We start from the raw sequence: 23365 nt of genomic DNA, 5'->3' as shown, positions 1-23365 counted from the left end.
GTTATAAGGAGAGGCTGGATAGACTGGGACTTTTTTCTCTGGAGTGTAGGAGGCTGAGGGGTGATCTTACAGATGTCTTTAAAATAATGAGGGGCATAGATCAGCTAGATAGTCAATATCTTTTCCCAAAGGTAGGGGAGTCTAAAACTAGAGGGCATAGGTTTAAGGTGAGAGGGGAGAGATACAAAAGTGTCCAGAGGGACAATTTTTTCACACAGAGGGTGGTGAGTGTCTGGAACAAGCTGCCAGAGGTAGTAGTAGAGGTGGGTACAATTTTGTCTTTTGAAAAGCATTTAGATAGTTACATGGGTATGATGGGTATAGAGGGATATGGGCCAAATGCAGGCAATTGGGATTAGCTTAGGGGTTTTAAAAAAAGAGGGCGGCATGGACAAGTTGGGCTGAAGGGCCAGTTTCCATGCTATAAACCTCTATGACTGGAATTCAGGACCGGCATGTATCTGAGAGGATGGAGGATATGTCTGGCAAGTATCGGGAACCCTGGATAATGAGGGATATCATGAGCCTTGTCAAAAAAAATGAAGCATTTGTAAGGTCTAAAAGGCTTAGGACAGATGAAGCCCTTGAAGAATATAAAGAATGTAGGAAGGAACTTCAGGAAGGAGTTAGGAGAGCTAAAAGGGATCATGAAAAGTCCTTGGCAAACAGGATTAAGGAAAATCCTAAGGCATTTTATACGTATGTAAAAAGCAAGAGGGTAGCCAGGGAAAGGGTTGGTTCACTCAAGGATAATGGAGGGAATCTATGCATGGAACCAGAGGAAATGGACAAGATACTAAATGAATACTTTGCCTAAGTATTCACCAAAGAGAGGGACTTGATGGAAGAGAGTCTAGGGTAGGGTGTGAAGATATTCTGGGTCATGCTGATATCAAAAAGACGGAGGTATTGCGTGTCTTAAAACGCATTGAAGTAAATAAGTCCCCAGGGCTTGATGGGATCTACCCCAGAATACCAAGGGAGGCAAGGGCGGAAATTGCTGGAGCCTTGACAGAAATCTTCGTATCCTCCTTGGCCACAGTTGAAGTTCCACAGGACGTGGAGGATAGCCAATATTGTTCCATTGTTTAAGAAGGGCATCAGGGATAATCCAGGAAATTATAGGGTGGTGAGTCTTACGTCAGTGGTCGGGAAATTAATGGAACAGATTCTTAGGGACAGGATTGACTCTCATTTGGAAACAAATGGACTTATTAGTGACAGACAGCACAGTTTTGTGAAGGAGAGGTCGAGCCTCACTAACTTGATTGAGTTTTTCGAGGAAGTGACGAAGATGATAGATGAGGGAAAGGCAGTGGATGTTGTATACATGGACTTGAGTAAAGCCTTTGACAAGGTACTTCATGGTAGACTGGTACAAAAGGTGAAGTCACACGGGATCAGAGGAGAGCTGGCAAGATGGATACAGAACTGGCTTGGCCATAGAAGTCATGATGTGGAGATGCCTGCGTTGGACTGGAGTAAACACAGTAAGAAGTCTAACAACACCAGGTTAAAGTCCACCAGGTTTATTTGAGTGGCTTTTGCTACCAAATAAACCTGTTGGACTTTAACCTGGTGTTGTTAGAATTCTTACTTGGCCATAGAAGACAGAGAGTAGCAGCAGAGGAGTGCTTTTCTGAATGGAAGGCTGTGACTAGTGGTGTTCCACAGGGATCAGTTCTGGGATCTTTGTTGTTCGTAGTATATATAAATGATTTGGAGGAAAACATAGCTAGTCTGATTAGTAACTTCACAGATGACACAAAAATTGGTGGAGTTGCGGATAGTGAAGAGGATTTTCAGAGGATACAGCAAGATATAGACCAGTTGGAGACTTGGGCTGAGAAATGGCAGATGGAGTTTAACCTGGACAAGTGTGAGATAATGCATTTTGGAAGGTCAAATGCATGTCGGAATTATATAATAAATGGTAGAATACTTAGGAGTATTGACAGGCAGAAAGAGCTGGGCATACATGTCCACCGGTCAATGAAAGTGGCAATGCAGGTGGATAAGGTAGTCAAGAAAGCATACGGCATGCTTGCCCTCATCAGTTGGGGCATTGAGTATAAAAATTGGCAGGCCATGCTGCAGCTGTACAGAACCTTAGTTAGGCCTCATTTAAAATATTGTGCACAATTCTGGTCGCCACACGACCAGAAGGATGTGGATGCTTTGGAGAGGGTACAGAAGAGGTTTACCAGGATGTTGCCTGGTCTGGAGGGTGTTAGCTATGAGGAGACGTTGGATAAACTTGGTTTGTTCTCACTGGAACGGGGGAGGTTGAGGGGTGGCCTGATAGAAGTTTACAAGATTATGAGTGCCATGGACAGAGTCAGATGCTCTTTCCGAGGGTATGAAAGTCAAGTACCAGAGGACATAGATTCAACATGTGGGGGGAAAAGTTTAGAGGAGATGTGCAAGGCAAGTTTTTTTACACAGAGGGTGGTGAATGTCTGGAATGCACTGCAGGTATGATAACGGCATTTAACAGGCAACTAGACGAATACATGAATAGGATGGGAATGGAAAAATACAGACTCCGTAAGTGCATACAGTTTTAGTTTAGGCAGGCATCATGACATGTGCAGCCTTGGAGGGCCAAAGGGCCTGTTCCTGTGCTGTACTTTTCTTTGTTCTTTGTAAATTCCTACTCTTTGTTTCCTATCCATCTCAATACATTTCCCCCATCCCATGCGCTTTAATGTTGCATGATAATCTCTTAGGCCTGACTTTGTCAAACGCTTTCTGAAAGTCCAACTATACCACATCGACTGACTCCCCCTTGTCAACTCTACTAGACACACCTTCAAAGAATTCCAACAGATTTGTCAAGCATGATTTCCCCTTTATAAATCCTTGTCGATTCTGTCTGATCCTGCCACTGCTTTCCAAATGCTCCTAGAAAGTCCTTGATAACAGATTTGGGAATTTTCCCCACTACCGATGTCAGGCTTTCTGGCCTGTTTTCTCTCTACCTCCCTTTTTGAATGTTGGAGTGACATTAGCTACCCACCACTCTGCAGGGACTGTTCCAGAGTCTATAGAACCCTGGAAGATGACCACCAATGCATCCACTATTTCTAAACCTTAAGTACTCTGGGATGTAGATTGTCAGGTCCTGGGGATTTATCTGCCTTCAATGCTGTCAATTTTCCCAGCACAATTTCTCTACTAATATTGATCTCGCTCAGTTCTTCCCTCTCACTAAATCTTGCATTCTCCAACATTTCTGGTATTTGATTTTGTGTCCTCTTTTGTGAAGACAGAACCAAAGTATGTATTCAGTTGCTCAGCCATTTCTTTGACCTTATTATACATGCCCCCATTTCTACCTGTAGGAGACTTAAATTTGTCTTCACCAACCTCTTTCTCTTCACATACCTCGAGAAACCCTTAGGGCCCAATTTTACCATTGCGTTGTGCCTGTCTTCGGGCACGAAAATGTGGTAAAGTCAGGCGTGAGGCCATTAACGCGATCCACGCCCATGTCCGCGCAGATGCCCACTTTGCCAAGGCCTGAAAATGGCCATGATCCAAATCACGCCTGAAACGGACGCAACGGCGATTTAAATGCATTTGCATGCATTTAAATTGAACTAATAGGCTGCCCGCCCAACTTTAACAGCACTTCCCCCTTTGCCACCGTGTCGCCAATCCAGAATCAGTGTGAAACGGACATAGACATAGAACAGTACAGCACAGAACAGGCCCTTCGGCCCACGATGTTGTGCCGAGCTTTATCTGAAACCAAGATCAAGCTATCCCACTCCCTATCATCCTGGTGCGCTCCATGTGCCTATCCAATAACCGCTTAAATGTTCCTAAAGTGTCTGACTCCACTATCACTGCAGGCAGTCCATTCCACACCCCAACCACTCTCTGCGTAAAGAACCTACCTCTGATATCCTTCCTGTATCTCCCACCACGGACCCTATAGTTATGCCCCCTTGTAATAGCTCTATCCACCCGAGGAAATAAGACCTACCCTCCAAACCAGGCAGCATCCTGGTAAATCTCCTCTGCACTCTTTCCAGCGCTTCCACATCCTTCTTATAGTGAGGTGACCAGAACTGCACAGAATATTCCAAATGTGGTCTCACCAAGGTCCTGTACAGTTGCAGCATAACCCCACGGCTCTTAAACTCCAACCCCCTGTTAATAAAAGCTAACACACTATAGGCCTTCTTCACAGCTCTATCCACTTGAGTGGCAACCTTTAGAGATCTGTGGATATGAACCCCAAGATCTCTCTGCTCCTCCACAGTCTTCAGAACCCTATCTTTGACCCTGTAATCCACATTTAAATTTGTCCTACCAAAATGAATCACCTCACATTTATCAGGGTTAAACTCCATTTGCCATTTTTCAGCCCAGCTTTGCATCCTATCTATGTCTCTTTGCAGCCTACAACAACCCTCCACCTCATCCACTACTCCACCAATCTTGGTGTCATCAGCAAATTCACTGATCCACCCTTCAGCCCCCTCCTCTAAGTCATTAATAAAAATCACAAAGAGCAGAGGACCAAGCACTGATCCCTGCGGCACTCCGCTAGCAACCTGCCTCCAATCCGAAAATTTTCCATCCACCACCACCGTCTGTCTTCGATCAGACAGCCAGTTACCTATCGAATCGGCCAACTTTCCCTCTATCCCACACCTCCTCACTTTCATCATAAACCGACCATGGGGGACCTTATCAAACGCCTTACTAAAATCCATGTATATGACATCAACTGCCCTACCTTCATCAACACACTTGGTTACCTCCTCAAAAAATTCTATCAAATTTGTGAGGCACGACTTGCCCTTCACAAATCCGTGCTGACTATCCCGGATTAATCCGCATCTTTCTAAATGGTCGTAAATCCCATCTCTAAGGACATTTTCCATCAATTTACCAACCACCGAAGTAAGACTAACTGGTTTATGATTACCAGGGTCATTTCTATTCCCTTTCTTAAACAGAGGAACAACATTCGCCATTCTCCAGTCCTCTAGCACCATCCCCGTGGACAGTGAGGACCCAAAGATCAAAGCCAAAGGCTCTGCAATCTCATCCCTTGCCTCCCAAAGAATCCTAGGATACATTTCATCAGGCCCAGGGGACGTATCGACCTTCAGTTTATTCAAAACTGCCAGGACATCCTCCCTCTGAACATCTATTTCCTCCAGCCTATTAGCCTGTAACACCTTCTCTTCCTCAAAAACATGGCCCCTCTCCTTGGTGAACACTGAAGAAAAGTATTCATTCATCACCTTGCCTATCTCTACTGACTCCATACACAAGTTCCCACTACTGTCCTTGACCGGCCCTAACCTCACCCTGGTCATTCTTTTATTCCTCACATAAGAGTAAAAAGCCTTGAGGTTTTCCTTGATCCGACCCACCAAGGACTTCTCATGTCCCCTCCTAGCTCTCCTAAGCCCCTTTTTCAGCTCATTCCTTGCTAACTTGTAACCCTCAATCGAGCCATCTGAACCCCGTTTCCTCATCCCCACATAAGCTTCCCTCTTCCTTTTCACAAGACATTCCACCTCTTTCGTGAACCATGGTTCCCTCACTCGGCCATTTCCTCCCTGCCTGACAGGGACATACCTATCAAGGACATCCAGTATTTGTTCCTTGAAAAAGTTCCACTTTTCATTAGTTCCTTTCTCTGACAGTTTCTGTTCCCAACTTATGCCCCCTAATTCTGGCCTAATCGTATCATAATTACCTCTCCCCCAATTGTAAACCTTGCCCTGCCGTACGGCCCTATCCCTCTCCATTGCAATAACAAAAGACATCGAATTGTGGTCACTATCTCCAAAGTGCTCTCCCACAACCAAATCTAACACTTGGCCCGGTTCATTTCCCAGTACCAAATCCAATGTGGCCTCACCTCTTGTCGGCCTATCCACATATTGTGTCAGGAAACCCTCCTGCACACACTGCACAAAAACTGCCCCAACCGAACTATTTGACCTACAAAGGTTCCAATCAATATTTGGAAAGTTAAAGTCCCCCATGACAACTACCCTGTGACCCCCACACATATCCATAATCTGCTTAGCAATTTCTTCCTCCACATCTCTATTACTATTTGGGGGCCTATAGTAAACTCCTAACAACGTGACCGCTCCTTTCCTATTTCTAACCTCAGCCCATATTACCTCAGTGTGCAGATCCCCCTCGAAGTGCCTTTCTGCAGCCGTTAAACTCTCCTTGATTAACAATGCCACTCCTCCACCTCTTTTACCAGCTTCCCTACACTTAGTGAAACATCTATACCCCGGAACGTCCAACAACCATTCCTGTCCTTGTTCTACCCACATCTCCGTAATGGCCACAACATCGTAGTCCCAAGTACCAATCCATGCCCCAAGTTCATCTACCTTGTTCCGGATGCTCCTTGCATTGAAGTAGACACACTTCAACCCACCTTCCTGTCTACCGGTACCCACCCTTGACCCTGATACCTTCCCCAATACCTCACCACCCTCACTGACTTCTGGACTACAACTCCTTTTCCCACTCCCCTGACAAATTAGTTTAAACCCCCCCTGAAGAGGGCCTGGGCGGGATTGTGGTCGGTGCAAACTCGATGGGCCGAATGGCCTCCTTCTGCACTGTAGGGTTTCTATGATTTCTATGAAGAGCCGTAACAAATTTCCCTCCTAGGATATTGGTGCCCCTCTGGTTCAGGTGCACCCCATCCTGTTTGTACAGGTCCCACCTTCCCCAGAATGTGTTCCAATTATCCACGCATCTGAAACCCTCCCTCCTACACCATCCCTGCAACCACATGTTTAACTGCACTCTCTCCCTGTTCCTCAACTCACTATCACGTGGCACCGGCAACATACCAGAGATGACCACATGTTTTGTCTTGGCTCTCAGCTTCCAGCCCAGCTCCAGAAATTCCTGCTTTAAATCCCCGTCCCTTCTCTTACCTATGTCATTGGTACCAATGTGTACCACGACTTGTGACTGTTTCCCCTCCCCCTTCAGAATCCGGAAAACACGGTCTGAGACGTCACGGACCTTTGCATCCGGTAGGCAACATACCATCCGTGAGTCTCTTTTGCTGCCACAGAACCTCCTATCTATCCCTCTATCTAACGAGTCCCCAATAACTATTGCTCTCCCGCTCTGCCCCTTACCCTCCCGAGCCACAGAGACGGACACAGTGCTGGAGATCCTCTCACTGAGGCTCACCACTGGTATGTCATCCCCCTCAACCGTATCCAAAGCGGAATACTTGTTGCTAAGGGGAGCGACCACCGGGGATCCCTGCACGGACTGCTTCCTCCCAGCCCCTCTCACCATCACCCATCTGTTTTCATTCCTTGGAGTAACTGTATTCCTAAAGCTTCTGTCTATGGCCACCTCTGCGTCCCTAATGATCCTAAGTTCATCCAACTCCAGCTCCAGTTCCCTAACACGGTTTTGGAGGAGCTGCAGATGGGTGCACTTCCCACAGGTGTAATCAGCAGGGACACTGTCGTCATCCCTCACCTCAAACATAGTGCAAGAGGAACATAGCACTGCCTGCACACCCATCCCCTCTAGATACCTTGCCAGTACCAGGTAGAAACAGCAAAAATGAATTAAACTCACCCCTGCTCGCCCTTTCTGCCTAAGCCCCGTGAGCCAAAGCCTTATAGCTCACACTCTGCTTCCCACGCACTACACTGCCCGCTCCCGACGCTGCCCGCTGTATACTGCAGCCCACCTTTTATACTTCACGCGCTTAAAAAACCCTTCCCAGACTCCTTAGCAGCCCACTTCCAGTTTTCACTTTAAACTTAAAATACTACTGCAAAAGTAAAGGCCAAAAAAAAACACACACACTAGCTGCCTAATTAAATAAATAAACAATTCAATTAATCTCTCACCAGCACTGCTGCCTCCAATCACTCCCTCTCAGCTTGCTCCAGTGGAACAATGAACATGCTCAATATAAGTCTGATTCAGGCACTTCATCAGTGAGGGTTGGCGAGGAAGTAAGTGCATGGTGTCTGACGGCTCTCTGCTACTCACGGGTGTCCTGTTGTTGTGGCCATTTTCTGTCTCGGGTCGGTGGCAGCTCTGCGAGTGTGTGGGGGTGGGGGGGGGGGGGGGGGGTGGGGGGCTGTTGCTCTGCAGGGTCTCCAATGTTTGTCTTGCAGCACGGACCTGGGTCTCAGCACTGAGCTCGGGTCTTGCAGTGCCGCTGGGTCCTGGCGCATTCAGCTCACTTCAGGCTGAAGGATGGGCACAAAAGCCCTTGCAAATAGCACTGCTGCAGCCTCTCAACTTTGCAAGGAGCTGTGATTGTGGGAGCATATGTGGCGGGGGGAATTGGGGGGCTGTGACTGTTGTTGTGCTAGGGGCAAGCAGCGTTGCATGACTACCACATTTGTTCATCTCTACCTCCCCCCATCCCCTTCAGAGTGACGAGATGGCTTTTGCAATGCAACCAATCGATCTTGCTGTTCTTTTGGTTGCTGCTGGAGCTGAGGAAGAGGAACTGGAGGAAGAATTGCGGGCACAGGAGGCTCGTGCCTTACCACTTGCGGGACCAGAGGGAGACAACCACCAGAGACAGGATAGAGTGGCCGCCATTCACCCAGAGTGGGGGCATAGGAGATGGCAGGAGCAGAGACCCCGGCAGGTCCGTGCACGAGTGTCCTTCCAGGAGATGTCGGACACCGTGTGCCGCCGACTTCTCCGACTCCGAAAGGATACCATGTGACACCTGTGCAGCCTGTTGCAAGACCTGGCATCTAGAGGCGGGGGGGGGGGTGGCGGGGGGGGGGGACCAACTCTCGGTGGCTGTCAAATTGACGGCCGCTCTGAACTTCTATGCGACTGGTTCTTTCCAGAGCTCGAGCGGAGATGTCTGTGGCATCTCCCAGTCTTCAGTGCATATCTGTGTCAAGCAGGTCACTGAAGCCCTGTATGCCTATAGTGTGTTAGCGTTCATTAACAGGGGGTTTGAGTTTAAGAGCCGTGGGGTTATGCTGCAACTGTACAGGACCTTGGTGAGACCACATTTGGAGTATTGTGTGCAGTTCTGGTCACCTCACTATAAGAAGGATGTGGAGACACTGGAAAGAGTGCAAAGGAGATTTACCAGGATGCTGCCTGGTTTGGAGGGTAGGTCTTATGAGGAAAGGTTGAGGGAACTTGGGCTTTTCTCTTTGGAGCGGAGGAGGTTGAGAGGAGACTTGATAGAGGTTTATAAGATGATGAGGGGGATAGATAGAGTGAACGTTCAAAGACTATTTCCTCGGGTGGATGGAGCTATTACAAGGGGACATAACTATAGGGTTCATGGTGGGAGATATGGGAAGGATATCCGAGGTAGGCTCTTTACGCAGAGAGTGGTTGGGGTGTGGAATGGACTGCCTGCAGTGATAGTGGAGTCAGACACTTTAGGAACATTTAAGCGGTTATTGGATAGGCACATGGAGCACACCAGGATGATAGGGAGTGGGATAGCTTGATCTTGGTTTCAAATAAAGCTCGGCACAACATCGTGGGCCGAAGGGCCTGTTCTGTGCTGTACTGTTCTATGTTCTAAGATAGATAAGTCGCCGGGTCCAGATGGGATGTACCCCAGGTTACTGTGGGAGGTGAAGGAAGAGATTGCAGAGCCTCTGGCGATGATCTTTGCATCGTCGATGGAGATGGGAGAGGTGCCGGAGGATTGCGGATGTGGTTCCTATTTTCAAGAAGGGGAATAGGGTTAGCCCAGGAAATTACCGACCGGTGAGTCTAACCACAGTGGTTGGTAAGCTGATGGAGAAGATCCTGAGGGACAAGATTTATGAGCATTTAGAGAGGTTTAGCTCAAGAATACTCAGCATGGCTTTGTCAAAGGCAGATCGTGCCTTACGAGCCTGGTGGAGTTCTTCGAAAATATGACTAAACACATTGACGAAGGGAAAGTGGTAGATGTGGTTTATATGGATTTTAGCAAGGGGTTCGATAAGGTCCCCATGCAAGCCTTCTAGAAAAAGTGAGAGGGCATGGGATCCAAGGGGCTGCTGCCCTGTGGATCCAGAACTAGCTTGCCCAAAGGAAGAAGTTTAACAACACCAGGTTAAAGTCCAACAGGTTTATTTGGTAGCAAAAGCCACACAAGCTTTCGGAGCTCTAAGCCCCTTCTTCAGGTGAGTGGGAATTCTGTTCACAAACAGAATTTATAAAGACACAGACTCAATTTACATGAATAATGGTTGGAATGCGAATACTTACAACTAATCAAGTCTTTAAGAAACCAATACAATGTGAGTGGAGAGAGCATCAAGACAGGCTAAAAAGATGGGTATTGTCTCCAGACAAGACAGCCAGTGAAACTCTGCAGGTCCACGCAACTGTGGGAGTTACAAATAGTGTGACATGAACCCAATATCTTGGTTGAGGCCGTCCTCGTGTGTGCGGAACTTGGCTATCAGTTTCTGCTCAGCGACTCTGCGCTGTCGTGTGTCGCGAAGGCTGCCTTGGAGAACGCTTACCCGAATATCAGAGGCCGAATGCCCGTGACCGCTGAAGTGCTCCCCAACAGGAAGAGAACAGTCTTGCCTGGTGATTGTCGAGCGGTGTTCATTCATCCGTTGTCGCAGCGTCTGCATAGTTTCCCCAATGTACCATGCCTCGGGACATCCTTTCTTGCAGCGTATCAGGTAGACAACGTTGGCCGAATTGCAAGAGTATGTACCGTGTACCTGGTGGATGGTGTTCTCACGTGAGATGATGGCATCCAGCCTTCAGGAGAACAGTGACCATGACACCACACAACCCTGCCACAGCAACCTCTGCAAGACGTGCCGGATCATCGACACAGATGCCATCATCTCACGTGAGAACACCATCCACCAGGTACACGGTACATACTCTTGCAATTCGGCCAATGTTGTCTACCTGATACGCTGCAAGAAAGGATGTCCCGAGGCATGGTACATTGGGGAAACTATGCAGACGCTGCGACAACGGATGAATGAACACCGCTCGACAATCACCAGGCAAGACTGTTCTCTTCCTGTTGGGGAGCACTTCAGCGGTCACGGGCATTCGGCCTCTGATATTCGGGTAAGCGTTCTCCAAGGCGGCCTTCGCGACACACGACAGCGCAGAGTCGCTGAGCAGAAACTGATAGCCAAGTTCCGCACACACGAGGACGGCCTCAACCGGGATATTGGGTTCATGTCACACTATTTGTAACTCCCACAGTTGCGTGGACCTGCAGAGTTTCACTGGCTGTCTTGTCTGGAGACAATACACATCTTTTTAGCCTGTCTTGATGCTCTCTCCACTCACATTGTTTTGGTTTCTTAAAGGCTTGATCAGTTGTAAGTATTCGCATTCCAACCATTATTCATGTAAATTGAGTCTGTGTCTTTATAAGCTCTGTTTGTGAACAGAATTCCCACTCACCTGAAGAAGGGGCTTAGAGCTCCAAAAGCTTGTGTGGCTTTTGCTACCAAATAAACCTGTTGGACTTTAACCTGGTGTTGTTAAACTTCTTACTGCGTTCACCCCAGTCCAACGCCGGCATCTCCACATCATGCATACTATTCCTCTCCAGATGTTCATAAATCCTACCCCTCAGGATCTTCTCCATCAACTTACCAACCACTGAGGTTAGACTCACTGGTCTATAGTTTCCTGAGCTATCTCTTCTCTCTTTCTTGAATCACGGAACCACATCCGCAATCCTCCGGAACCTCTCCCGTCTCCGTTGATGACGCAAAGATCATCGCCAGACAACAAAGAACAATACAGCACAGGAACAGGCCCTTCGGCCCTCCAAGCCCGTGCCGCTCCCTGGTCCAAACTAGACCATTCTTTTGTATCCCTCCATTCCCACTCCATTCATGTGGCTATCTAGATAAGTCTTAAACGTTCCCAGTGTGTCCGCCTCCACAACCTTGCCTGGCAGCGCATTCCAGGCCCCCACCACCCTCTGTGTAAAATATGTCCTTCTGATATCTGTGTTAAACCTCCCCCCCCCCCCCCCCCCTCTTCACCTTGAACCTATGACCCCTCGTGAACGTCACCATCGACCCGGGGAAAAGCTTCCCACCGTTCACCCTATCTATGCCTATTATAATTTTATACACCTCTATTAAGTCTCCCCTCATCCTCCGTCTTTCCAGGGAGAACAACCCCAGTTTACCCAATCTCTCCTCATAACTAAGCCCCTCCATACCAGGCAACATCCTGGTAAACCTCCTCTGTACTCTCTCCAAAGCCTCCACGTCCTTCTGGTAGTGTGGCGACCAGAACTGGACGCAGTATTCCAAATGCGGCCGAACCAACGTTCTATACATCTGCAACATCAGACCCCAACTTTTATACTCTATGCCCCGTCCTATAAAGGCAAGCATGCCATATGCCTTCTTCACCACCTTCTCCACCTGTGACGTCACCTTCAAGGATCTGTGGACTTGCACAACCAGGTCCCTCTGCGTATCTACACCCTTTATGATTCTGCCATTTATCGTATAGCTCCTCCCTACATTATTTCTACCAAAATGCATCACTTCGCATTTATCAGGATTGAACTCCATCTGCCATTTCGTTGCCCAAATTTCCAGCCTATCTATATCCTTCTGTAGCCTCTGACAATGCTCCTCACTATCTGCAAGTCCTGCCAATTTTGTGTCGTCAGCAAACTTACTGATCACCCCAGTTACACCTTCTTCCAGATCGTTTATATAAATCACAAACAGCAGAGGTCCCAATACAGAGCCCTGTGGAACACCACTAGTCACAGGCCTCCAGCCGGAAAAAGACCCTTCCACTACCACCCTCTGCCTTCTGTGACCAAGCCAGTTCTCCACCCATCTAGCCACCTCCCCCTTTATCCCATGAGATCCAACCTTTTTCACCAGCCTACCATGAGGGACTTTGTCAAACGCTTTACTAAAGTCCATATAGACGACATCCACGGCCCTTCCCTCGTCAACCATTCTAGTCACTTCTTCAAAAAACCCCACCAGGTTAGTGAGGCATGATCTCTCTCTCACAAAACCATGCTGACTATCGTTAATGAGTTTATCCCTTTCTAAATGCGCATACATCCTATCTCTAAGAATCTTCTCCAACAACTTCCCCACCACGGACGTCAAGCTCACCGGCCTATAATTACCCAGTTTATCCTTCCTACCCTTCTTAAATAACGGGACCACATTAGCTGTCCTCCAATCCTCTGGGACCTCACCTGTGTCCAGTGACGAGACAAAGATTTGCGTCAGAGGCCCAACGATTTCATCTCTCGTCTCCCTGAGCAGCCTTGGATAGATTCCATCAGGCCCTGGGGATTTGTCAGTCTTTATATTCTCTAACAAACCTAACACTTCCTCCCTTGTAATGGAGATTTTCTCCAACGGTTCAACACTCCCCTCCGAGACACTCCCAGTCAACACATCCCTCTCCTTTGTGAATACCGACGCAAAGTATTCATTTAGGATCTCCCCTACTTCTTTGGGCTCCAAGCATAATTCCCCACTTTTGTCCCTGAGAGGTCCGATTTTTTCCCTGACAACCCTTTTGTTCCTAATTTATGAATAAAATGCCTTGGGATTCTCCTTAATCCTGTCTGCCAAGGACATTTCGTGACCCCTTTTTGCCCTTCTAATTCCCCGTTTGAGTTCTTTCCTACTTTTTTTGTACTCCTCCAGAGCTCCCTCCGTTTTTAGCTGCCTGGACCTAACATACGCCTCTCTTTTCTTTTTGACCAGTCCCTCAATTTCCCTGGTTATCCACGGTTCTCGAATCCTACCCTTCCTATCCTTCTTTTTTACAGGCACATGCCTGTCCTGTAGCCCTAACAACTGTTCCTTAAAAGACTCCCACATGCCAGATGTGGATTTACCTTCAAACAGCCTCTCCCAATCAAGAACTGCCAATTTCTGCCTAATCCCACGAAAGTTAGCCTTCCCCCAATCCAACACCTTACCCTTGGGACACCACTCATCCTTTTCCATCACTATCCTAAAGCTAACAGAATTGTGGTCACTATTTGCCACATGTTCCCCAACCAAAACTTTGAAGACCTGACCGGGCTCATTCCCCAGTACGAGGTCCAGTATAGCCCCCTCTCTAGTCGGGCTATCTACATATTGTTCCAAAGAACCCTCCTGTACGCATTTTACAAATTCCTCCCCATTCAGAGTCCCAGCTCTCAGCGATTTCCAGTCTATATCAGGGAAATTCATAGAATCATAGAAACCCTACAGTGCGGAAGGAGGCCATTCGGCCCATCGAGTCTGCACCGACCACAATCCCACCCAGGCCCTATCCCCACATATTTTTACTTGCTAATCCCTCTAACCTACGCATCCCAGGACTCTAAGGGGCAATTTTTAACCTGGCCAATCAACCTAACCCGCACATCTTTTTTGACTGTGGGAGGAAACCGGAGCACCCGGAGGAAACCCACGCAGACATGAGGAGAATGTGCAAACTCCACACAGACAGTGACCCGAGCCGGGAATCGAACCCGGGACCCTGGAGCTGTGAAGCAGCAGTGCTAACCACTGTGCTACCGTGCCGCTACAACAAGTCTCCCACTACAACAACCCTATTTTTCCTGCACCTATCCAGTATCTCCTGACATATTCGTTCTTCCACTTCCCTTGGGCTGTTGGGGGGCCTGTAGTACACCCCCAACATAGTGACTGCGCCCTTCCTGTTTCTAAGCTCCACCCAGAGTGACTCGATACACGACCCCTCTGAATTGTCCTCCCTCTGCACCGCTGTAATATGCTCTCCAACTAATACTGCTACTCCCCCACCTCTTTTGACCCCTCCTCTGTCTCGCCTAAAACACTTGTACCCTGGAATATTCAGCTGCCAGTCCTGTCCCTCTTTCAACCAGGGAGGCTCAGCAATCTCTTCCCTCGCCTCCTACAGTAACCTGGGGTACATCCCATCTGGTCCCGGCGATTTATCTAACTTGATGCTTTTCAAAAGCTCCAACACATCCTCTCCCCTAATATTCACATGCTCAATCTTCTCAGTCCACTGCAAGTCTGCACTGCAACTACCAAGATCCTTTTCCACTGTGAATACTGAAGCAAAGTATTCATTGAGTACTTCGGCACGGTAGCACAGTGGTTAGCACTGCTGCTTCACAGCTCCAGGGACTTGGGTTCGATTCCCGGCTTGGGTCACTGTCTGTGTGGATTTTGCACATTCCCCTCGTGTCTGCGTGGGTTTCCTCCGGGTGCTCCGGTTTCCTCCCACAGTCCAAAGATGTGCGGGTTAGATTGATTGGCCAGGTTAAAAATTGCCCCTTGGAGTCCTGAGATGCGTAGGTTAGAGGGATTAGTGGGTAAATATGTGGGGGTAGGGCCTGGGTGGGATTGTGGTCGGTGCAGCCTCGATGGGCCGAATGGCCTCCTTCTGCACTGTAGGGTTTCTATGATTTCTATGACTTCTGCTATTTCTACCGGATAAATATTTCTATTTCTAAAATTACATCACAGGAACAGGCCTTTCGGCCCTCCTGTAGCTTGTAGCGACCGGGCTGCCCATCTGATTTGTAGCCCCCTACCCTTCTGGGGACCATATGCCTTTATTCCCATCCCATTCACATAGCTGTAGAGATGCCTCTTAAAGGCCACTATCGTATCTGCATCCACGACCTCCCCCGACAGCGAGTTCCAGGCACCCACTACCCTCTCTGTGCAAATAAACATGCCTCGCACATCTTCTTTAAACCTTGTCCCTCGCATCTGAAATCTCATGCCCTCGAGAAGTTGCCTCAAATTGATTGAAGGAATGACAGGTGCTCACGTCTTGTGGGCGGCACGGTAGCACAGTGGTTAGCACTGCTGCTTCACAGCTCCAGGGACCTGGGTTCGATTCCCGGCTCGGGTCACTGTCTGTGTGGAGTTTACACATTCTCCTCGTGTCTGCGTGGGTTTCCTCCGGGTGCTCCGGTTTCCTCCCACAGTCCAAAAATGTGCGGGTTTGGTTGATTGGCCGTGCTAAAAATTGCCCTTAGTGTCCTGAAATGCGTAGGTTAGAGGGATTAGTGGGTAAATATGTCGGGATACGGGGGTAGGGCCTGGCTGGGATTGTGGTCGGTGCAGACTCGATGGGTCGAATGGCTTCTTTCTGTACTGCAGGGTTTCTATGTTTTTATGTCTTGACGGCAGCCCGACCATGTTGTCGCTGACAGCCTGCATCTCCCCTTCTCTGGAGAGCTCCAGCGCCCACTCCTCAAAGGGAGTGAGGTTCCAGAGGTCTGGCTCACCACCGTCTTTGTCCTCTCACGGGTGTTGTGCTCGGTTTTCTCCTGTGGAGACAGAAGGAGCAATGAAATAAATGGTGGCGTGACTCCTGCAGAGTATCAGGTGGCAGCCCTTAGAAGGCAAACACAGTGGGGCTCATTGGGACGAAAGGAAGGAGGTGCTTGGGGGGTCAGGAGCTGAAAGCATGCAGGGTGCTGGGGATGGGAGGATCTGGGGGAGATATGGGGGAACATGCTAAATGGGGTTCAGCACTTACACTTGCTGCACGCATGAGGTCATTGACTTTTTTCTGGCACTGCTTCCTGGTTCGGTGGGCCAGAGCCCTAGCACTGACCGAGGCGGCGACTTCCTCCCACACCGCATTTCCATCAGGCCCCCCTTGGTCTGCGTCCTCCTGGGGGGAAGAGGGTGTCCTGCCTCACCTATGCTGCATCCAGTAGCCTCCCCAGGTCGCCCTCAGAGAATTGGGGGTCTGGTCGTGCGAACATTTTGTGCAGGAATGCCTGCCTGCTTGTCCATTCTTGAGTTTTTAATGGAGCTGCCCCTCGTTCGGGCAGATCAGCTGCAGGCAGTTTGGCAGAGCATTCCAGCAAGTTACATGCAGTTTGCTTGTTAGCATTGAGGGGAAGGCAAGACAGGACTTGCAGTTGTGCTGATGGGGAGGTGGGGTGGTGGATGAGTGCCTCAATGATTGGGGGCAGGGGAGAGACAGGAAGGTGTCACACAGCCATCGGAGTCCGGAGGAGATGGGGGCCTTGTGCGGGAGGCTCCGGGGTGGTGAGGGGGATCACCCTGCCTGATGCCTGGAGAATGGAGGGGGTAGAGTGGATCTCTCTGCCTGAGATGAGTGAGGGGGAAGGGGGGTCCGCTGCCACTCTGCCTGAGATGAGTGAGGGGGAAGGGGGGTCCGCTGCCACTCTGCCTGAGATGAGTGAGGGGGAAGGGGGGTCCGCTGCCACTCTGCCTGAGATGAGTGAGGGGGAAGGGGGGTCCATTGCCACTCTGCCTGAGTTGAGTGAGGGGGAAGGGGGGTCCGCTGCCACTCTGCCTGAGATGAGTGAGGGGAAAGGGGGGGGGGGGGAGGGTCCGCTGCCACGCTGACTGAGATGAGTGAGGGGGAAGGGGGGGTCGCTGCCATTCTGCCTGCGATCGGTCTGGGTGGTGGGTGGGATAAGGGGGTCAGTAATGTTGTGGGGTTGGGGCAATGTCTGTGGGGCCAGGGGGAGACATTATCCGGCCTGGGCATGATGAGGTAGGGGAGCAGCATTCTATCTTTTTTTTTGTGAGCATGCGCAGTTGGAGGCGCCGATCAGAGCAGCAGGGTTTTGGGCGCGATAAGCCCCGCCCACAGGTTTGTGCAGCGCAATTCAGAATCGCTGATTTTGTTTTTCAGACAGAGTGCACATGGGGGCACCGGAGAATGGGTCTAAAAGTCGAATCTGAAACACTCCCAGATTCAAGTCCACCCAGAACTTAGAATCAAAATGGTAAAATCTGGCCCTCTGAATATCAATGATGAGTCAGTTCTGCTAAAGCTGAGAAACCATTTTAAGCCAGCTATCCAACTACAGTTGCTTTCAGAGAGCTTGTACATGCCTGTTTTAGATGGGAAGAAATTTAACTTACCTCTTAACGAAAACAATAATTTTTACTTAATTGCTAAATGTTAACAAAAGCTAAACTTTAGAGAGAAATTAACCCTTTAGATTCTCTCTCTCACCAAACTCCCAGTTTCACACTCCATGCACTTAGAGACCCCTGTATTTCATACTCTCTGAAAAACAGTGACTTCTGCAATGCTTTTAACAGTCAGTTCTGCTAAAGCTCAGAAACCTCTTTAATCTAGCTACCCAATGAACAAGTTACACTTGCTCCCAGAGAGCTTGTATATCCCTTCATCTGACTGAAAGAAACTTAACTTACCTCTACACTTAAACAGCAATTTTCAGTTAATTGTTAAATGTAGACAAAAACTAGACTTTAGAGAGAGATTAATATTTAAGGTCCCCTCACTCACCAAACCCAGGGTTTCACACATTCTGAACTCAAGAAGCACTTCCTGCATTGAATCTGCGGGATGCAGCAGGAGGACTGTATTCAGGCAAAATTCCAACAAAATTCTCTTCAGTGGACTGGACACGGTGTCCTGACAGCCGAAAATCATCTCCCCAGCCAGATCAGCCAATGTTCCAGGGGAGGACAAAGAAAACACTTTGAAGAAACACAAACTCCCCTTGATTCATGTGACTTACACCATGGTGGTTGAGAGGAGTTTGCTACCAATTGTTCATAATGGCCACAACTTGTTCATCAAGCTGTATTAATCACTCTTTGAGTTCCAATCACTTAATAATAGCCAGAGCAATGACACAAAGAACAAAGAAAATTACAGCACAGGAACAGGCCCTTCGGTCCTCCAAGCCTGCTCTGACCATGCTGCCCAACTTAATTAAAACCCCCTTACCCTTCCGGGGACCATGTCCTTCATTCCCATCCGATTCATGTATTTGTCACTATCATATCTGCTTCCAATACCTCCCCCGACAGCGAGTTCCAGGCACCCACCACCCTCTGGGTAAAAAATTGCCTCTTACATCTCCTTTAAACCTTGTCCCTCACACCTTAAACTGATGCTCCCTAAGTAGTCTCACAACACCAGGTTAAAGTCCAACAGGTTTATTTGGTAGCATGAGCTTTTGGAGCGTTGCCCCTTCATCAGGTGAGTCATCGAGTCCAGTCCAATGCCGCAACTCCACATCATGATGCCCCCTAGTAATTGACTCTTCCATCCTGGGAAAAAGCTTCTGATTATCCACTCCGTCCATGCCCCTCATAATTTTGGAGACTTCTATCAGGTCGCCCCTCAACCTCCGTCATTCCAGTGAGAATAAAGTTTCTCCAACCTTTCCTCACAGCTCATGCCCTTCATTCCAGCAACATGCCGGTAAATCTTTTCTATACCCTCTCCAAAGCCTCCACATCCTTCTGGTAGTGTGGCGAACAAAATTGAACACTTCATTCCAAGAGCTAAAGTTCTATAAAGCTGCAACATGACTTGCAAATTTTTAAACTCAATGCCCCGGCCAATGAAGGCAAGCATGCCGTATGCCTTCTTGACTACCCTTTCCACCTGCGTTGCCACTTTCAGTGACCTGTGTACCTGTACACCCAGATCCCTTTGCCTATCAATACTCTTGAGGATTCTGCCATTTACTGTATATTTCCCATCTGTATTAGACCTTCCAAAATGCATTACCTCACATTCGTCCAGATTAAACTCCATCTGCCATCTCTCTGCCCAAGTCTCCAACCGATCTATATCCTGCTGTATCCTCTGAAGGTCCTCATTGTTATCTGCAATTCCACCAACCCTGGTGTCGTCCGCAAACTTACCAATCAAATGAGTTACATTTTCCTCCAAATCATTTATACATATTACACAGAAAGGAAGGAAATCTTGCATTCCAGATTGCATTATCTTGCCCCATGTCCCTAAATTGAATCCAGGACTGCTCTGTTCAGTCCCAGGGAGAAACTCACAGCACTGACTAGACGGCCCCTCCAACTCAATTTTCAAGTTTTCTGACGACATCACCGTAGTGGGTCGGTTCTCAAACAATGACAAGGCGGAGTACAGGGATGAGATAGAGAACCTGGTGAACTGGTGCAACGACAATAATCTCTCCCTCAATGTCAACAAAACGAAGGAGATAGTCATCGACTTCAAGAAGCATAGTGGAGAACATGCCCCTGTCTACATCAATGAGGACGAAGTAGAAATGGTTGAGAGTTTCACGTTTGTAGGTCTCTAGATCACCAACAACCTGTCCAGGTCCCTCCATGCCAATGCTATAGTTAAGAAAGCCCACCAACGCCTCTACCTTCTCAGGGTACTAAGGAAATTTGGCATGTCTACTACGACTCTCACCAACTTTTATAAATGCACCATAGAAAGCATTCTTTCTGGTTGTATCATAGCTTGGTATGGCTCCTGCTTTGCCCAAGACCGCAAGTAACTACAAAAGATTGTGAATGTAGCCCAGTCCATCATGCAAACCAGCCTCCCATCCATTGACTCTCTCTACACTTCCCGCTGCCTCGAAAAAGCAGCCAGCATAATTAAAGACCTCGCACACCCCGGACATACTCCCTTTCATCTTCTTCCGTGGGGAAAAGGTACAAAAGTCTGAAGACAAAAGACTCAAGAACAGCTTCTTCCCTGCTGCCATCAGACTTTTGAATGGACCTACCTTGCACTAAGTTGTTCTTTCTCTACACCCTAGCTATGACTGTAACACTACATTCTGCACTCTCTTCTTTCCTTCTCGATGAATGGTATGCTTTTTCTTTATAGCATGCAAGAAACAATACTTTTTACTGTATGTTAATACATGTGACAATAATAAATTAAATCAAACACCAATCTCAAATTGAGGGACAGCCAATAATCCAGACCCTGGAATGAGTGCAGCAAAGGTGTACCAGAATGGTAACTGGAATACAAAGGTTAAATTACCAGAACAGATTACACAAACTAAAGTTAAAGTTGAAGTTTATTTATTTGTCACAAGTAAGCTACATTAACACTGCAATGAAGTTACTGTGAAAATCCCCTAATCGCGGGGATTTTCACAGTAACTTCATTGCACTGTTAATGTAAGCCTACTTGTGACACTTATTATTATAAACTTTAACTCACAGCACCTGGAAGCTGGGTTCAATTCAGCCTTGGGTGACTGTGTGGGGTGACTATGTGGAGTGACTGTGTGGAGTTTGCACATTCTCCCCATGTCTGCGTGGGCTTCCTACGGGTTATCCAGTTTTCTCCCACAGTCCAAAGTTGTGCAAGGTAGGTGGATTGGCCGTGCTAAATTGCCACTTCGTGTCAGGGGATTATCAGAGTAAATACCTGGGGTTACAGGGATAGGGCCTGGGTGGGGTTGATATCGGTGTAAACTCGATGGGTTGAATAGCCTCCTGCACTGTAGGGATTCGATGATTCTACTCAAAGAACATCAGTCAAATGCTCTGCTTTTCAATTGCGTCTCTGAAATGAAGGACAATAAATACTCAATCTGCAAATATTTTGACCTTCCAGTGGTCATGTGTTAATTCCTGATTTTTGATGGATAGTTTCATATTGACCTTTCTCGGTCCAATCGTTCCCTGGCAAAAGCAGAAATTACTCAAATTCAGAGCATTCTGTATCACGATCACTCCTTTATATCTGAAGGTGATAACGTTTTCCAGCATTGTATCTGCAGAATCAGAGACCTCACAGTTAGAGTTTAACATGTTAAAGTATCCTCCCTATTGTGGCCCTTTATCTGGACATGCTTAGATTAAACCCGAAAATGTTCTCAGTTAAACGGATGTGGTATTATACTTGTTATAAATTAACTTTTCTACATGGATTTCAGTGTAAAATGTCTTAGAAACTTTTCATGTTGTACAAAGATTTGAGATTTTTTCAATTTCACTGGACATTAAAGCCTATGTTAAGTTGCTAATCATTATTTTAGTCACACACAGTCTAAATATTTAAATTATTCATAAAATATATGATAAGTACCATGTAATAGTGAAATTGAATTCCTGACTTACAGCATGATGAAACAGGCACACTGATAGCCAGAATAATCCAGGCTATGTCAATTTTGCTGAGGCAGATAGTTGTTTTTTGTTGAGGCTTATCTTCTTCAGTTACAAGGGAAATGTTGCTGGATATTTGAGGGTTCCTTGTTCCTGCAGGGACTACTCTGTTCAGGAAGTTTCCTGCTGCAGTAGTATCAGATTCAGAAAAGACTGAAGAAATCCCAGGTGCAGACAAAGTTGACAGAACTCCATGAGAAAAAGAATCACTTCCCATCGTGCTGAATGTTGTCATGGAGGTTGAAATATAAGATTCAAGCATGGCTGGTAGGTGTTGACCGCCAACTTTCAATAAATCCTTCAGTCTATCTATGTATGGGGGATAGTCACTCATTACAATAGACAAATCCAGGTTTAGATCTGGTTGTGATTTTAGTGACAAGCTATCAAACATGGAAGTGACCTGTGAGATGGAACTAATTATCAGATTAGTTGGCAAGGCAGGAAGAAATGATGTCTGTAAAATGTTTTCTTCTGTGGTGTTTGACCTCTCAACTTGCCAGAGATTTTTAAGGTCATGCAGGCTGTATGTTTCATTTGAAAATTTAAGCATAGTGATGTTATGGAGATCAGAGGTTCTCGAAACCACCTCAGACTGATGGTTAACAAATGAAGAAATTGTCTCAAAAGCGTTGTGGTACATTCTAGTAGTAAAAGAAGAATACAGTATTACATTTCCATGAAGTGGTACAGGCTCCACTAAATCATTTTTATGACGTGGAGTCGGTCTCTCCTTTAAAGGTGTTGGCTCCGAATACAAAGTGCTTTGATTATACATGGAAACTGAGACCTCCATTGTTCTGAGATAATTATAGGCATTATTCTGTGTTGAGACTGATGGTGGTAACTGGATGATGGTAGGTGTGGGTTCAATTAAGCTGGTATCCATTAGCTTGATCTCATGGACTATCTGAAGATATTTCAAGTTACTTCCATCTGTAGCTAATATCCTATGCCAGTTTGTATGATCCAACATCTTGGGATTAGCACTAGATTTGGGAAGTGCTGTACTTGCAGTAAAATCTATTAGATGATTTTGAGAACTTGATTTAAGAGGCAATTCTTGTGCAGTGGACATTAGTTCTTCTGTCAATGCCAGGATCAGTAGAACAACTAAATGCAAATAAGAATAAGATATTATTTAAAATCAAACACCAATGTATAGCAGTGTTACATCATGTAATCAAAGAATGATGCAGCTATTTGGCCCAAACTGGCTCAGTGAATGTACAATCAAACTAGTCCTATTCACCTGCTATGGGGAGCATCAGTCCTGTAGCCCTGAAAATTGGTGTTTTGTAAGTATTAACCCATTTCCCTTTTAAAAATTTCCAAAGCATTTGCTTTTGGCATCCTTCAAGCAGTACATTCCAGATCATAAAAACTCAGTCTGAAAATATCTGCTTCCTCGTCTCCTCTGATTTTCTTTTGCCAATCACCTGAAATCTGTGGCCAGGATATTCTTTGCCCGA

General features: G+C 47.2%; 1 protein-coding gene across 1 annotated transcript in view; it reads right to left on the bottom strand.

Annotated features, from left to right (window-relative positions):
* tmem108 (transmembrane protein 108) overlaps positions 1 to 22631 on the bottom strand; it is a 90785-nt gene extending 68154 nt beyond the window's left edge. Inside the window, exon 1 of the mRNA XM_078240990.1 lies at positions 21846 to 22631. Coding sequence (XP_078097116.1) covers positions 21846 to 22536 — 691 coding nt within the window. The 5' untranslated portion in view covers positions 22537 to 22631. The remainder of the gene's footprint in view (positions 1 to 21845) is intronic.
* Between the last annotated feature and the right edge of the window lie 734 nt (positions 22632 to 23365).

The sequence above is a fragment of the Mustelus asterias genome, chromosome 2 (genome assembly GCF_964213995.1).
Source record: "Mustelus asterias chromosome 2, sMusAst1.hap1.1, whole genome shotgun sequence".
Lineage (NCBI taxonomy): Eukaryota > Metazoa > Chordata > Chondrichthyes > Carcharhiniformes > Triakidae > Mustelus > Mustelus asterias.
This window is presented reverse-complemented; position numbering and strand designations above follow the sequence as displayed.